An 18,224-nucleotide genomic window follows, 5' to 3' on the forward strand; every position below is an offset into this window, starting at 1 on the left:
ATGGTGGGTTGGTACTGTAGCTTTGCAGCCTTACAGCTCCAGTGTTCTGGGTTCGAACGAAGCCTCAGGCACCTGTTTGTGTAGTTTGCATGTTCATCCCATATTTTCCCTGGATTTTCTTTGTTGGTCCTGGGATGGATTGATGTCGCATCCAAGGAAGGAAAAGTTTCTACATTAATCTGATGAAGGAAGGATAGAGCATTATATTTAAAAATGTAAATAATATCTTGTGCATGTGAAAATATAAACCTGCACACAAGAGAAAAACAAACATGGTTGGCATTTAATCAAATACTTTAAACAAGGATATCAAATTAAACCAAAGAAAGTAATAATACCACAGTATAACATAATGCCGTAATAATAACATGCAACAATACCACAATTTAAATAATCATTTCAAGGAAGAATACTACAGAACAAAGACGTTTTAAGTATGAACCATGATACTCTGTCAAAATAAAACACCTTACTGTCGGTGTTGGAGATTGACCATCCTGAACATTAACAAAATTCGGGCAGTACTGATGCAAAGACCTGATCAGCCTCTGGACAGACTGCTGTGGGATGTTCTGCTTCTGTGCAGCTGCAGCCAGCAGGTGAAAGTTGGCCAGTTGTGGTTGTATTCTGTTGATAGTATTAAGCTGTGTGAACACCAAAGCAACATTTATCAGTGAATACAATCTTTTACCACTCCCCCTACCATTACCACAGATGTTCTGCGGCCCACAAAAGATAGAAATTACATCTCTTAGACATTAACATGTTACCCCTGAATTACCTCCGAGCAAATTAATCATTTTCATGTACAGGTCTGGAGCTACAGTACCATTGTTCATTCTACTGATGCATGGGTAAAGTCTTTCTGGGATTTCTCATGGCATAGTCTGAAATTAATTCAGTAGATGGATGTGGTTATCCTTGGTCTGCGTCATGACTCCCAGCCTTCCAGGACTAAGTCTGTCTATCACAGCGCTGGTGCTGATTTGCGAAGCAGAACATCTTATTGTCCTGACAAGTTCTCTTACAAACAGTCCACCATTATTCTCAATGGGAAGCAGGAAATCTTCGTTACCCAAAATATGCAACGACAGACTTTAAAAGATTTAAAATGATGCCTCTTAACCAGTTTAATGTTGAAGAGTTATTTATTGGCAATAAAACTGGCATTTTTATTATATCAAATGACTTGACCTCAGAATTTTAGGAATGCTAATATATCTTAGACAGTCAACAAACCTATCTACTCGCTGTTTAATGTGTAAATAAATGCGTGTGCTTAATGAGCTGTCTCTATAAAGCTTAGATTGTTTTCTTTGTTCAACTAAAGATAAACTAATCCTTCAGAGTACTTAAAATCCTTAGTACCTGCAGTTTTCACAAGTATGGATTTCCTCTTCCAACATTGAAACATACTGCCATTTGTAAGTCCTGAGTGGATTCCAGTGGATGATTTCTCATGCAATAAAACACTGAGTCATGGCTCAGGAACAGCTTACAAGGCCTGTGCCAGCTGACACTGCCTGGAGCTGTACGTGGTCATGTATCATAGTGATACATCATGTGCAGTTTGTATCATAGATTATGAACTGAAAATGATTACTCACCACAGTGAATGGGTAATACATCATCATTCAACTGGGGGTACCCCTTTTGTCCCTCAGAGCTCTTGGTTATAGAAAAATGTGGTCTGCTAATTGTCACCTTTTAGCTCACTTTGAGCTCTCAGACCTCAGAATAGCTTTTCTCAAAAAAAGTGTTCAGTCCGTGTTCCCAAAGCAACTTTTATTTCCATTTCTTCCCTCAGACCTAAAGAACGTTGTGTTTTCTAACTCTTTGGACTGAAGTCCAGTGCGTTTCCATGGAAAACCAGACAGAATGCTGCAGTTTGAATTGAGAATGCAGTGTGTGGGAGATGGGACCAACTGTTGTCTGTCCAAGAGCCTAAAAACTAAGTGTTAAGCAGGGCTTTCTGTAGCTTTCCAACAGCCAATTTTTTTTCTTTCTGTGACAAACACACCAACCATTTTTGCTTTGTTCTGTTGCCCTTACTTGTAGCACTGCTACATTTTCACATAATGTTTACATACCTTTGTTTATATGTTCTGAGTCCTTTTTTCTGGACTTCTGTCTACACTAAGCATAGACACTGTTATTTGGCAGTTATTCGTGTTTTGTTGCCTGAGTATTAAGCACCTTTAATACGAACAGATGTTGGAAGACTCCAGTAGTGGAAAGTGCAGCATTACGTTACATTGTAAGTCATATTGTACGGCACTTATATGGCAATTTTATAAACACTCCACTCAAAGCGCTTTACAGGTAATGGGGACTCCCCTCCACCACTACCAGTATGCAGCATTCACCCGGTTGATGCGACAGCAGCCAAAATGTGCCCTTACTCTCACCACACATCAGCTATCGGTGGGGAGGAGAACAGAGTGATGAAGCCAATTCATAGAGGGGGATTATTAGGAGGTAAAGGCCAATGGGAAATTTGGCCAGGACGCCAGGGTGACACCCCTACTCTGTTCAAGAAACACCCTGGGATTTTTAGTGACCACAGAGAGTCAGGACCTAGGTTTTATGTCTCATCCAAAGGACGGCGCCTTTTATAGTGTCCCAATCACTAAACTGGAGCGTTAGGACCCACAAAGACTGGAGGGTGATCGCCCCTCCTGGCCCCATTTACACCTCTTCCAGCAGCAACCTTAGTTTTTCCCAGGAGGTCTCCCATCCAGGTACCCAGGCTCACACCTGCTGAGCTTCAGTGGGTTATCAGTAGTGAGTTGCAGGGTGATATGTCTGCGGTTCATTATCAGAATAAGCTCAGATATTGTACATTGGTAATTAGTATTGTACATACTGCATATCAATCTAATCTATGTACTGTACCTCTGTCCACAGGGCAGTTTTTTTTTCTGGAGTCTCCAAAAAACTTATACTGGTTCCTGTTTCCTGGTAGTAGAAACCTAGGGATTCCCTAAGTGGGAATCTCCAGTTCCACATTGCTGGCCTCACTGATGGGATGATGCTCAGCTGAGCTTGATGCGGTGGTAGGTTAATAGCCCGTTGCTGAGCAGAGGGAGTGCCCGTTGCTCCCGTTATGTGCTGAAAATGTCCAAGAATGTGGACTTTTTCCTGGGCCCAGGTCCTAGTTTCTCCCGATTCCTTGTGACGTCAGGGTAGTCTGCTCAGGCCCTTTTGTGCGTTGCCATTGAACTCCCTGCGAGTGTTCGAATTCCAGGGCGCTCTGCTATTCAGGGCTCCCTATTCACAGCCCCCCCTCTGCGTGGCAGGGGCTCGCGGACCTCTGAGTGGGAGGAGGCCCAGGGAGACCTCTGTTCTCCAAACAGTGAGCCCTTTCATGGGGCCGGAGACCTGCCAAGGCTGGGCTGGAGAGGGGAAGGGGAACAGACAGAGGGGGGATTGTACAGCCAGCCTCACACCTCCATCCTGGCCTGCTGTGGCTCTAGTTCCCATGATTCCACCTGTGGACCCTTCATGCCCTTCAGCTTATAGAGCGCCTTTCATGACAAGCATCCCTGAGAATTGTCCAACAAAACTGCACTGAACCAATTGTTCAACGGAGGAAAAAACCTTGGTTGAGGAAGGATTTGATTCCTTGTGTATCACTTGTCAAGCTGTTTCCGTTTTGCAATCGAGTGGGGAAATGACTATTGTATTGCTTTGAATTCCTGCCTTTCACATTTGGTCCTGTCACTTAATGCTAGTTAAATGCATTAAAGGAAAAAAGAAAAGAAAACATCAAAATCACAATAATATTTAAATCTCAAGCTGAAATGATTCAACTGGCTTAGAACTCGTAGTTTTTCTTGTGTTTTGTTGTTTGGCATGCCTGTATTCCAGTAATTAAGACATCTGTATTTCCTGTCTGACTGGCTTTTAACTGCAGACATTAAGTGTTTTGGAGATTTAACTGAAATGCGGTGATTTTTGTTTCCTTTGCATTACCATAATGAAAAAGATCTTTTCGTGCTGTGGAGCTAAACGCAGCTGAATTGAAGCCATGAACAGAGCTCTCAAAATCTGCTATAAGATAAGCTGACAAAATAGACCCACCTGATACTGTTGTGTTTCCTGGTTTTTGGGGTAATGCAATGTTTTTTGGGAGGGGGGGGTTATTCAACAGTTCTTTGTTATTCAAACTTTATTAAGCAGTGTCTCTTAGCGCATTGCCACGCCATAGGCCCAGCTTCCCAGTTCATTTTACAAGCTAATACTTACATAAGAGAAAAATGCAAATGTGTGTCCGAGCTCCTCAACAAGATAAATGTTTCACAAGCACTAGAACTGAAAGAAGAAAAATGCTGCACTTGATTAGGAAGCACCTACCTCTGAATAAGCTCCACAGCTGTTTTCTATCTTTTAAAATAAAGGGCTCATGAATTCATGGTATTTTGATGAAGGAGGATTGTGTGGGAATTTAGTACCAAAGCCTGAGGAAGGGAGGTGACTCAGATTCTTTCATTTCTTCAGACAGAGTGCTGATGAACTGTTTTTAAATTTTTAGCATCATTCTAACTCCCATCGAAAAACATCAACCAAATAATTCCAATTAGTATTTTAGGTAATTCAGATGCTCTCACTGTAAATAAACTGTCAGGGTATGAAAGGGAGTTTTAATGCTCAGAGCCTGTAAAGTGCCTTTTAACCATGTATTTGCCATTTATTTGCAGGTGGGATTTGATTTAACCTTGAGGCCTAAAGCTACTTTTGCAGTGTTTGCTTTTTTAAACACTTGCCATTGTGAAGCAGTATCTTGAAAGAAGGCTGGCACTGTGCATTATCCCTGTGCATGTACAGTGTGTACAGTTAATATACAGTAAATTGCTTATACTGTATTCGTGCTCCTCCTAGTTTACAAAATCCCTCCAGTGATATTGGAGTTGTGTGACCCTCTCACTTTTAGGGAACACCACAGTAGTCCTGATGATTGAAATGCTGAGCCCAGAAGAGTCGCAGTTCTTTTAGTTCAAGCTCAAACTTCTTATTCTAAACCCAAACCTACAGTACAGTATGTGCTCTTTTTATTATATTGGGTGAATACTAACTTTTAAATCTGTCTACAGTGAGTTTCTAACATGTCAGTCTCTCATCATGGAGGCAGCACATGGTACTTCACAGACTGGTCCAGTAAAATACCCAGCTGTATAACAGAGTGCAGATGCTTATTTCAGAATGAACAGTAAAACACAAACCGGAGGGCCCACGTGGAAACTACATGGAAGTGTTCTGAAAACCAAGAACACCCCCAGTCATGATGTTGAAATTGGTACTCTGATGCCTCTCAATAAACAAATGGGTGATATCATTGTATTAATTAACTTCTAACCACCAAACTGACTACATGGGCTGAATTGTATCATGAGTCTGAGACTTATTTTTAGACCTCAGTTAGAAAGCTATTCAGGGACTAATGAGTATTTTTGGTGAGGAGTGGGAGTGGACGCTGTTTGTTGCTTTGTTCATTTCCTTAAAATTACTTCTGTCTCACTTAAGATGTTAGTTCAGTTTCATGTGAAGTATCTGAAAATGAAATCGGCTGTTAAGGACATGAAATGCAGAAAGGGACAATATGGTGCTTCCTATTGTTCAGTCATGGCTTTATCACCCCCATGAACCGGAAAGCAGAACCCACCACAATGTCTTGGCTTGTTCCATTTTATTTATGCTGCATATTGGGAAGATACATTTAGTTGTATGTACATACTAATACTTTGTATATAGTTATATACATTACTCTGTATATAGAAATGTTTTGGAATACTTCAAAAATTTACCCTTATACTTTTGTTCTCATTTCTTGAAAAACATCTGAGTTTAAAGAAGGATGACATAGGCAATGACTGTTCAGTATTGGGTTACTTACAAATAGGAAAGAGTGCCCTTGATTAGATAGCAGTTAGATTTGCCTTTGCTTTGTGTTCAGCAGATACAATATCTACAGGTTTTCCCCAGGGGTTATGTTCTGGACTGATGCGTGAAGGTAATTTTTGCCTTTAAAGTGGGCGGTAGGTGCTTTGTTCAGTAAAGATAAAGGTATTGCAAGGTGGGAGCAAAATTAAATATTCTGTGAAGAAATAATCAGGTAGTGGAATATATTCAGCTGTGGACTCACCAGAACAGCTCTGTGGGAGAGTGAAAGTGGAGGGAGCAGCCTTGTAAAACTGTTGATTTTCAGCTCTGTGTACTTTTGTCTGCTAGCGTCTCTGTCGCTTCTGCAGGTTACACTGCAATACTCCCTCGGATATCTGTGGAACATTTTGTTCCGACAATTGATTGAAATATTCTAGATGCTGATATATTTAGTAAACTAATCAAGTTTCCAGATGATACAAAATTAGGAGGATCAGCAAACGCTGTTAGAAGCAAATGAAATAAAAAAAAAAGATTTAGATAAAATTCAACACTGGGCAAACATCTTGCAGAAGATCTTTAGTGCAAGGTTTTGCATGCAAGTATTAAAAAACAAACTGATTTCTAACACTGGGCTGGAAAAAGCAATTTATGAAAAAGGCTTGTGTGTTTGTTTTGACACATCCTTTACATCTTTTAGACAATGGTGGAAAGCAATATACAGTAAGACAAACAAAATGGTAGGCTATATAGTGATGTGGAATTGGATTAAATGAATGTTGTGTTAAATTTATACAATGCACTAATGTAGAATGTGGAGATGAACATGTGAATTAGAATATAATGTACAGTTTAGGTCACCATGTCACCGAGTCTTGAACAGAGGAGTTTAGGAAGAGACCTGATACAACTATTAAACATCCTCGAAGTCCAGGCTTAGAAAAGAAATATAAAATGAATATCTTTGGACAGCTAGCTGCAGTTTATTTAGTTTTATAAAAAAAAAGCACTAGAGCTAAACACTGAAAATCATACTGACAGTATTTTACACCCTTCACTGTGGTTATTCCAAATGTATCTGTGCATAAGAAATACAGTAGGAAAGTCTTATAAAAGTGTGGGGTGATCATAGCCTTGATCAACAGCCTTGATCCATTTATTTTTAAATTTTGTCTGATATGGTCAAAGAGATTCATTCAGGAAGGTCTTCCTGTACAATTTAATAGTTCAATAATTCCATAGCTACTGTATGGAGATGTATGGTTCAATTTATTCTTTATTATAGTTTCTAATGATTTTGTATAATGAGCTCTTATGTCTTGGACAATATAATCTTTACATTTTTATAAAGGGCAGTATCTCTGTATTTGTTTTTGTGGGTCTTAGGTCTTCAGTAGTCCAGTAGTGCAGCCGTTTGAATTGAATTCCAATTTGTGTGGGATTGGACAATCACAGGAGCTGTCTTTTTATTGCCCACCACCTTCAGTTAATTTTAGTATTAATGTGAGCTGAGCGTTAGTGTACTCTGCGTTGTGAGGGAGTGAGGATGGTTGTACAGTACATGTGTTGGCATGAGTTGGCCATTGACATGTACTGTAATTAGAAAGCCTGTCTGTGCAAAGCCATGGAGGCTGTCATGCCATTGCGGTGAGTGTCGGCGAGCGGCGGCGCAGTCACTGAGTCAGCAGGAGCCCGGGAGAGCAGGTGGAGTGGGAGAGCTGTGTGAGTCACATGGGCGACATGCTGTGAGGCAGGAGCAGGCCTGCCCGTCTCCGCAGCCCTGCCAGGCACAGCGCAGCCCGGCGCCCTGACCGCACTGGCTGGCAGTCTTCTCAGAGACTAGGACAAAGGCTTGGTTCGTGTACGGAGAGCACTCCCAGTGGAACTTTCCAGCGGAAATCAATGCTCAATGTAGTTAGAAGCCAGGCTTATTCAACAGCATGGCTGGGTAGTTTGCTCCAGGGATCCACAACCTACCCACCCATCCTCCGGTTCATCCATTCCTTCTCGAACTGCTTCATCCAGTTCAGGGCCATGGGGATAGGCAGAGCCAGTGCAAGACAACCCCCTGACGAGACGCCAGACTATCACAGGACAGACAGACAGAGATGCACGCGCTCATGCCAGGGTCAGTTTCCCCAAGAGTCAGTTAAACCAGTAATACATCTTTGGACTGTGTGAGGAACCAGAGCACTCAAGAGACAAACAAACTCCACGCAGATAGTACCCCAGGTCTGGCATTGAACCCAGTACCCTAGCGCTGCAAGTCATTAATGCTTACCACTGCCCCACTCTGCTACCTCCATTCTCCTGTCCTCATACCTAAATTCATTTCTTCATCATGTCCTCTTGTGCCCTCCATTGGCCCTTGTTTCGTTCACACCTTTATACCTGGGGATAAAGGTCAAATGAATCCCGGAGAAGCTGCTAGACAGGGACCAGAGGTCACAGTGGATCTGAAGTATGACCTTGGACTGAATGAATCCAGCTGCAGGGCTTCTCTGCCCTGGTGGTCACAGGTGCAGTTTAAGGACTAGATGGACAGGTTGTGATCTGCGAAGTGGAAGAATTGTGTCGATGCAGTAGAGGAGCTGTAAGAGGGGAGGAAGTTCTGACTCCACCAAGATAAAACACAGCAGTTCTCTGGACTTACAAAAACTATGAATTCAGTTACCACTGCTTGAACAGTTAAACAGTTGTTACCATAAGTCCAAAAATATACATTCCCATGAGTTCTGGTGATTTTATTTTTACAGTGAAAAAGAGCAGTCAGGCAGGTGGCCATCTTACCCATTATCAGTCTGCTAGTCCTCATGGTTTCTAGCAGTTGTAAAGTTTAAAAATAAATTGAGGTTAAAAACCTCAAAAAACATCCCAAAAACACATTAAGGAAAAGCCAGAGAGAACAGATGTACTGTACACTTGGTTCACATTAGGCTTGCCTGTAATCAGCATGTAAGCTTCTCAAGACAGCTCTTTCTAAATTAAACTCCAGGAAAGAGGGGTTAAGCATGGCGTGTTACCTGAGTATTCGTCTTAATTGATGCAAAAGATACCCTGAGAGCCCTGTCTTGTCTTTCGCTCCTACAAACATTTGCTTGTTAGCTGTCATAGAGAGAGTCTGAGCGGTCTAATATGAGACCTGCGAGTCTTTAAAGGGGGATGTCTCATGAACGTCTCTAGTACTCAAGCAGAATTCTTATCTTCCTCCAAAAGGTTGTGTAACAGAGAGCATTCAAAGCAGCGAATGTGTCCCTTTGGTAATGTTACCATTATAGCCCCTCTTCAGAATCCATATCTGCAGCTCAGCCATCTAATTTGAAGAAGCTTCTTCAAATGAAGTGCCCTTAATCTGAGTAATCATAAAAAGCATAGGCTTTTTATGACAGGTTGTAATGTCTTATCATATTAAAAAAACTGTGTAATGTCTAAAGCTTGTTTTGAAAATAATAATTATCCCGTTTCTTATTTTATTTTGTGCATAATTGACTTTTGATTTTGTTTTTAAAAGCATATAGAGGCTTTTCTATTTACTGCTTTGTGATTCCTGAGTCCTGTAGCATAGGAGACTCGTCATAATTCCGAGCTGTGATATTGAATTTTATAATCTTGCAAAAAGAACATCATAAAGGTTACAAATCAGAATAGACAATTTGGCCAATCTAGCTCGTTTGGTGGTGAGCAGCTAATTGATCCAAGAATCTTATTCAGCTGTTTCTGGAAAGAAACTGTTACATTGCCTTCAAGAACATAGCTGGATAACTTGTTCCAAACGCCCAGAACCCAAATGAGCACTATGCAAGAGGGTGGTTTTGATTCATCACACTCTGGGTTATGGGCCCAGTGTTCTTTTTGATGCGCCAATCTGCTGTTTTTAGAAGAGAAGGCAAGAAGTCAGCATTTTCAATGACCCAAAAACAAACCGGTTAGAAAAAGGGATCGTATCTGTCAAGATAGTTTAAAAACATAAAGTTCAGTTAAGATCCCTTAGTGGCGTTTCATGATTAACGCTTTTCATGTTGGGTCTCAATGCCCAGTCTTAAATTATACATTATTTCTAGTTTTCTCCTTCCACTGGCTATATACAGTAGCCATATGCCATCACCCTTAGATGTTAAAATCTCCTTTTTATGAAATGTGAAAAATAATTGCTGGATTGGAGGAAGGGAGGGGATTCAGCCCAGAAGAAATGGATTCGTATATCCAGGGCCAGCTGTTTTTGTATGAGGGTTTAACAGACAAAACACACTGGCTGAAAATTTCTTAGTTTATGTTACCATGTTATGAACATGACTTAAGTGAAGATGTGAATACAGAGTCAGAAGAATGTTAATGCCTTTACCATATCTGAATGAAGCCCTCCATAGTAGACCAGGTTTTAAGAGCATTGGAACCAGACAGGGTACAATATCCGGTAGTCAGTTTTAAAATCCCCAGGAATGTTATTTCAGCAAGTATGGATGTTCAATTTACTCTGTCTGGAATAAAAATAAAACATATTTACAATATTGTAGGGAGATTTGTGTGCCTTTTGGCTTTGAAAAGGTGAGGTGATGCTGTAATTCAGCATAGACACAATAATTGGTGTGTTCAGACCAATACGATGTTTTTTTGTAGTATTTATGGTTTTTCATTTATCCAGGAATGACAGATTCCTTCCCAGAAAGAGGTTAACAAAACACGGCTCATAACGTGAAGAACTGTCTGTAAGAACTATGCACAGTTTGGGCATGAATAACATTATAGTAGCCGTGTTAAATGCTACAGCACTTGTTCTCAACAGTCATTCACCATATGGAGCCTCTTCACTGAAAAGAATATACCGTTTCTATATGTGTTTGTCTCCTTTAAAAGGGAAGATGGTGGTGGGAATTGAGGTAGGAAGCTTTATGCAGGTTTGCTTTGAGGTCATTGTGGTCTGTATAGATGACAATGCAAAAGTAAAAACAGGTTAGCAACTTGACTGGCACATTGTACTAAGACATTGTGTTAGGAGGTGGCTTTAAACTATAATACCAGTGTTAATTAACCAATTATGGGTATTTACCATCAGTTTTTGAATTTACAATAGGTCACCATGTGCATTTAATTATTAAGAAAATGTATCAGTCAGATTTGTTTTTTTTTTGCTCTTGAATGGCGAGCTTCAATGGCTAATAATATTTAGGGCTATTTGACACATTTGCATGAGAATGTAAAAGGAGGTCATTGCAAATTATTGTGGGTTTGTTTTCCGGAATAAGCTTTATTTATTCACACCCCCAGATAAAATGGGAACAAAAATCATCATGAAACAGAATGATCGTAAAACAATTCTAAAGATGTTACTGTGTCATCATCATTTCTCAGACATGTTGGAGTTTGTCATAACGGAATTTCAGAAAATCAAGATTCACATTTGTCCACACCTTTTCATATCTCTCAAAATAAAATCCACAAAGAAAAAAAAATTCACAAACAGAAACATTATTTTCTTGGTAATTGTAATGGGAGCCTCTAGAACTATATAGAGCCCTCCAACTGAATTTTGTGTCCTTATAGTTATTCTGAAAACGGTTTTGGCATATGTTGATTAACATATTCTAAGAAAAATGGTGTCTGATACCTTTTGTATGTTGCCCCAATGACACTATGTTCCAGATTCCCCTCATTATTTCATGAGAAGCCCCAATTGTGCAGTTTTTGACCATAAAAAGCCATGCTTTGCAGTCCTAAATTGAAGTAGCCTATAGCCTATATAAGATACAGGGGGTCAGAAAAAACTTTTGAAAGAGCAAGAGAAATCTACAAGCCATCCCTTAACTATTTATAATTTTACACTCAATGCATTTAATACTTTAATTCCGAGTTCCTGTCGTCTTGGCTGAACTGATGATATAATGCTTTTTCCCTGATCCACAGCATTGCAGTGATCCCATACTGGCCATCAAAATCATGGAGCATGGAAGGCAGCTCCTTATCCATGAGCCCAGGTCTCACCCTTTTCTCTCCCATCTCTCCAAAACCCACAGGTTTTCAGCACTGCACCATGCAGCCCTCACCGGCACCACTGACCTCATCTCACTGCTCCTGGAGGCCCAGGCCACAGTGGACATCAAGGACAGCAATGGTGAGACCAGATCTCCTGCCGGAGAGCCACATCATACAGGTCACAGTGGAATAATACCGACGTAAAGATCAGGAAAGGCCACACAGCCCATCAGTTACATTAAAGAGCTGAACCTCTGGCAATTCAAAACTGTTCAGATTGCGCTTAATCCACACACTGTAAGATACTGTGGCTAACGTCTTATAAAAATGAAAGAGAGGGTTTTTTGCCAGGTCTATTCTAAAAAGCAATGACACATGTCTACCTGGGAAGCAGTGTGGAGCAATGGTTAGGGTTCTGGATTCCTAACAGGAAGGTTGTGGATTCAAATCCCAGGTGAGACACTGCTGTTGTGACCTTGAGCAAAATGTTTGACCTGAATTGTTCCCACAAAATATCCAGCTGTATAAATGGGTGCAAATGTAAGGAGCACCCAAGCAAATACATTTTAGAATATGAATTCCTTTAAGAATCAGGGGCAGTTTTATTATTGAGCCAGATACCAGTTTGAACTGTACCCCTTGAAAGAGTATTAGAACAGCAGGAACTACAGTAGCAGTAGTTTCACAGACCATCTCACTCATCTGTGCCATAGAAGTAACCAAGTGACCTAGGAGGCTGGGGCTACCTTTTATATTGGAAATGTCTTCCTATGGTGCCATTTCACAGGATACAACTTATTCCTCAGTCGGGGGATTAAGGTCAGGTTATTCTGTGTTCTTCATGACACTATCTTCCTCGGGATTTAGACGCCTTGAGCTCTCATAACCCTAAACAGTCCAGAAGTTAGATATAACCAGGTTGTCTAAAACTACATCAAATGAATAAGTAATAATGCCAAATCTGTCTTTGTTAAACTGATTTTCACAATTTAAAATTAATAGAAATTCATACAATGATTAATACATAATAACAAAAGTTGTTTTCTTTAAAGAGAGTTATCCATCCATCAGTTTTCAGGGGACTTTATCCAGTACAGGGTCGGAGCCTCTCCCGGCGAGCAACAGGCACAATTTAGGATACACTCTGGAGGGGATGCCAGTCCATTTCAGGGCACACAGACAGATAGAAACATGCACACACTCAAGCCAGGCCCAGTTTTCCCAGTATGTCTTACTGCACAAAGGAAACCAGAGCACCTGGAGGAAATCCACACAAACATGGGGAGAACATACAAACTCCTCACAGATAGCACCCAGGAACTGATCCGAGGGCCCCAGCACTGCAAGGCAGAAATTCTCACCACTGTGCCATCGTGCCTTCCTTAAGAGACTTGTAAAAGTCATAATGCATATTTGTTAGATATATTTTGTGTCTGTTCTCTGAAAGTTTGATGCCTTAATCAACCAGGACTTGAAGGTTTGCTTCATAAAAGTTTTTTTAAAGGTGTGCTTTTGCAAAAGTTCAGTTTTATCATTTTAAAACTTTTATTATTAATTATAGTGGGAATTTTTCTTTTGATTCTACTGTTTTTAGATAAAGGCCTCCTGTTTTTTTGTTATTCATCCGTCTACCTTCTAGTGCATGATTAGACAGCACATGTTTATTAAACCTGAAAAAATGATTCAACACTCAATTGCAACCATATCCTGATGACTAATTCTATAAATTGCCTAAATCTCTCTGCCCTGTTCTCATGTTATGGAATTGGTTTCATTTGGATAACTACTCCTTGCTCTAAAACAAGGATCATCTGGAAGAATTTTATCAGGACAACCTTAAATGCACAGCAATCCATCTACTTTCAGACATGTGGTAAAACTTTGCGTCAGCATTCGTGAAAAAGCAGACAGCTAGACAGACATCAGTTACGGCCTCAAAGGTCATCTGTCAGAAATAGATGCTGAAAAACAGAGCCTTCAAATAGAGCCAGCTCAGACCTCATTAACTACTCCATCTTGTTTTCCCACCAAACGTCAGCCGTGCCTTTGAAAAGCATTAGACTGGGCTGTTGGCAGGCTGTGATTCTCAGTGAGTGAGAGGGGTTTCTGTGGTCACATGCCACTGGCACAGCGTTGCCCGGAGTGGCCAGCCCTGTGGTCAGCTCGTCATTAACGCAGGGCGGGGCAGGGCTGGCGGGGCTGAATATGTGTCTTTGCTGTCCCACAGGAATGAGGCCGCTACACTATGCTGCCTGGCAAGGGAAGGCCGACTCTGTTTTCATGCTGCTGCGTGCTGGGGGCTCTGTTAACATGCCGTCGCAGGATGGGCAGATCCCCTTGCACCTGGCTGCCCAGTATGGACACTATGAAGTGGTAGGTATACACAACAGCACTGTCTTATTGAGGGCCCCTGCTTGCAGGTAAGAGTCTCTCAGTGCAGTGTGCCAGCATGCAACTTGAACCTCTTTAATGTGCAGTTCAGCAGCACTCTGTTTCATCCCCACTATTCTGACTTCTGCGACAGAATCTGTGCAGAAATCAGGCAGAATCTGAGGCCCAGATTCCTTAATTCCCACATGCGTCTTGGAAGCATCTTTCAGGAATCCTTCCTTTCTTGTGCGTGAGAAGTCCCGCAGCCCCTGCGTTGCGTGATTTCAGTTTTCACCGGCATTGCTGACTTTTACTGGAGTGTCATGAATCCCTAAAAAGTGGACAGATTGGAGCTCTCTAGTCCAGGACCCTGAAGAACTTGCCAGTGCTGAACCAAAGAATTGGCTGAACCACAGGAGGTCACTATTGTAGCTAACAGGTTGCTTTTTAAAAAAGTATTTATCCATGGCAGAAAAACAGAAGTATTGCAGCACGGATTAATAGTCATGTGTGACAGACCTGTTCTGTACACCTACATACTGTACACTTTACTACAGCCAAGGCATGCTGGCTCTTATCATGACAAAGCATTGGTATAAGGCAATAATAAATAATGGTCTTATTTCAGAGGGATGAGTGCCAACCACTGGTCTTCAGGTGTTGTGGTTCTCATGCTTATTCTTAGAGATCTCTTTTCCAATAACAACTGAAGCCCAGCCTTGCACAGCTCCCAAAACCTCATTAGCTCATACTAGAACTTGATAAGCCTGATCTATATATAACAATACCTGATTAAGCTGCATCATTTTTTTTAATTGAATGATAATGGGATCCTTAAATTTTGGGAATAAGATTAAAGACTCTAATTACGAAAATACACAGGAGAGATGGCATCCCATTAAGCAGCAAAGTTTTTAACCTTGGGGTAGCCAGAAGGTCTCAGTCCTTTATAATTAACTGTAAGGGCTTGAAGGCTTGCAGGGCTGGGGTCTGTTGGCTTGTGGTGTAGTGCGTTTGGGTGTACACTAGTGGAGTACCGTGGAATATACCCAAGCTCCTTAGCTGGTGTTAATTGCAGAGCTCAGGAGGAGCAAAGAGATCAGATTGCTTGTGATTCACCAAACGGAGCTTTCTCAACCACAGAAGACTCCCCTCCGTCTAATCCCAGTGCCCCATACTGAAGCTGCATCTGTTAAAGGGGGTCTGTGCTGGAATCCTGTCACACACGTGGGGATTTTCAGAAAAGGTCCTTAACAAGCACAATGCAGGCATGGCTGGAATGAGGCCAGACTAGAGCACAGTATCAAATGGCTTATAAAGGTTAAAGAGACAGATTATAGACAAGGAAATACATGATTTTACACACTTGAATCTAATCAGTGATGTCAGCTATGTTGTTTTTACAACTAATGTTAGAGATCTAGGTCTAGATTTGACTAAATCTCCCCCCTCCCATCAATTGAGTATTCTAGTTACTGTATATCTTTCGAGTGGACATTCTGTTTGCCCAAAGTTGGTTATATCTATGTAGTGGAGAACCACCATCGAAGACTCTGTTTGTTTGGTAGGTGACTTGAAGTTTCAGACTGAATTTGGGTCTTGTTTTAAAAAAGAGTAAAAGCTGTTCTTCAACAGCCTGGTTTCTCTTAAGAAAAGTGTAAGAAACATAGTATTAAGAAATATTTTGGAAACTGCTGTTTTGATATACGTCAGTATTATTTCACAGTCATGCAATTAAGTAATACAATACATTGTTAGAGGTCCAGATCTTTGTTACAAAAAAATACTCTTGGAGAGTTTTTAATAAAGAAATTCTCATTTGTAGTGATAAGTGGAATGTATCATTGTTGTTTCTTTATTTGCAGAGAATGTTTCACTGGCATTTTCACCTTTTACAGAGTATTTGTTGTTTTTTTTTGCTAAGCATTGTATCTTTAGAGTGGGGTCTCAGAATAGTCTAGGTGTCTGGCTTGGCTCCTGTGATTCACACAACCCTGGCTTGCGTGTGTTAATATTTTTGTTAATGGCATGTGTCAACACTCCTCTGCCCCTGCTCTCTCTTGCAGTCTGAGATGCTGCTGCAGCACCAGTCCAACCCCTGCATCGTCAACAAAGCCAAAAAAACGCCCCTGGATCTCGCCTGTGAGTTTGGCAGGCTGAAGGTGAGCTGAGTTTTATCAGATCTCTTAAGTGCCAGCGCCCTGATCGTGCATATTTAAAATTCCTATATGATACGATAATACTTTCCTGATTTCCCAGAAATTTTACACCCCTGCAGGTATGTTTTACACACAAGAAGCTCATCAAAATATATTAACAGTACAAGTAAATATCACATTAAAAATAAATATAACGTAAAAAGAGGACATCAACCTGTACATAGTCATTACGCAATACTACACATCTAACAAAAACCTGCAGATTTACATCTTCCGCAATCACTCCAAGCTCCTATAATTGATTGCACTTGCCCATACCCAGTACTGTTATTATTAGACATGTGTAATATTCAGTTAATAAGCATAATCTGCTTCAATGCTGATTATGAGAAATGCTGAACTGTATTAGAAAGAAGAAATCGGCACTGTTAAGACTCATACGTAAACAGCCATGATGCAAAAGGAGAGGAGGTCTCTCGGCTCATCTAGCCCCTTTGGTAGTCAGTAGTCAATTGATCCAAAGATCTCATCAGCCAGACTTTAAAAGAAACCGAGGTATCAGCTGATGTCATAAGATAGGGCTTCAGTCTGTGGTGTTGCACAGGGAGTTACAAGAGCTGCTGCACGCGTTATATATTTTGATTAGGGCCCCCAATTTGTTTTTTCATTAGCCATTTTTAGATGACTTACTGTCAAACCTAGCAGAAAAGAAAGAAGGTGGATAATTTAGCATACAACCTTTATTGTATGTAGAACAACACGTCCTGGAAAAAAGAAACAGTAGCTTTTAGGGTTCATATCACAGTAAGCTTGAACACAGTACAGTGCTTCAGCAGTAGTCCTGTGTGTTTAGCTGTGTGTGATCAACAAAGCCGGTGATTGATTCCATGACCAGTGTTGACGGGAGGAGAAAAGGGGTCTGGGGGAAATTTGCTGGGGATGTGGCGTCTTCTCTGACCTGGGTTCATCCTCACCGTCTGTGACAGCTGCTCAAACAAAGCCTGAGGTCGAGGGATGGGCTCCATTGTTCTCCCAGTCTTCCTGAGACAAAGGCTGTGATAACGAGAGCCTTTCCATCTTCCGTCAGGCCTCTGTCGTGAACTTTAGCTGGTGAACTGTGAGCTTTCGGATTCATTTGGAAGCACAACAGACACCAGCCATCCTGCAGTCTGGTTTTGTAGAATCAGTCATTTCTTTATTGCAAAAGGATAATTAATTATTTGGAAAGCACATTTTTATTTCATGTTCTTCCTCAAATCCCATTGTGGCCTTAAACGTGTCAGATTGACAAGCTAGTCGTTCTTTGCCAGCTGTCAATGGTATTGATCATGAATGTTTGCTGTTATAAGGACACAGACGGGCAACTAGGCATGGTGCTCTGAAGAACTCCACCAGAGATTTTATTATGTCAATAACCCTGGTTTACCAGACTTTCCTATACTTTCCTATAGGTTTGACATGCTTTCCAATTCAAAGGGCTGTGCCATTTATCTCCTTCAAAGTTCACCTAGAACTACAAACAAACAATTCCCAGAAGTATAAGAACACAAGAAAGAATACAAACAAGAGGGTGGCAAAAGTCATCTTGCTAGTTTGGTTTCTAGCTGTGTTCCAGAAATAAAGCTGCTCAGTGCATTAGAATTCTGGCTCATGATGGAAACTACAAGAAAAATCAAAAACAGAAGCTACTTGGTTGGCAGAGTAGTCTGGTGCTTAAGTTAAATGGCTAGTCTTGGCAAAGTCATTTGGAGAGAAGGTGTCTGCTAAACAATTGATTATATTTTCACAGAAAGTCTGATTTGCAGATGACTAACAATGATGTTTTAAAAATGGATTTGCCGAGAA

At 40.9% G+C, this 18,224-nt stretch overlaps 1 protein-coding gene across 5 annotated transcripts in view; it reads left to right on the forward strand.

The window, feature by feature from the left end:
• Positions 1 to 18,224, forward strand: part of caskin2b (CASK interacting protein 2b) — a 125,266-nt gene that overhangs the window by 63,907 nt on the left and 43,135 nt on the right. For all 5 annotated transcript variants that reach the window (XM_088599481.1, XM_088599485.1, XM_088599483.1 and 2 more), the window contains 3 exons: positions 11,892 to 11,989; positions 14,078 to 14,223; positions 16,287 to 16,382. In XM_088599481.1, coding sequence (XP_088455607.1) covers positions 11,892 to 11,989; positions 14,078 to 14,223; positions 16,287 to 16,382 — 340 coding nt within the window. The remainder of the gene's footprint in view (positions 1 to 11,891; positions 11,990 to 14,077; positions 14,224 to 16,286; positions 16,383 to 18,224) is intronic.

Source organism: Lepisosteus platostomus, chromosome 11 (assembly GCF_059453375.1).
Source record: "Lepisosteus platostomus isolate fLepPlt1 chromosome 11, fLepPlt1.hap1, whole genome shotgun sequence".
NCBI classification, from domain to species: Eukaryota; Metazoa; Chordata; class Actinopteri; order Semionotiformes; family Lepisosteidae; genus Lepisosteus; species Lepisosteus platostomus.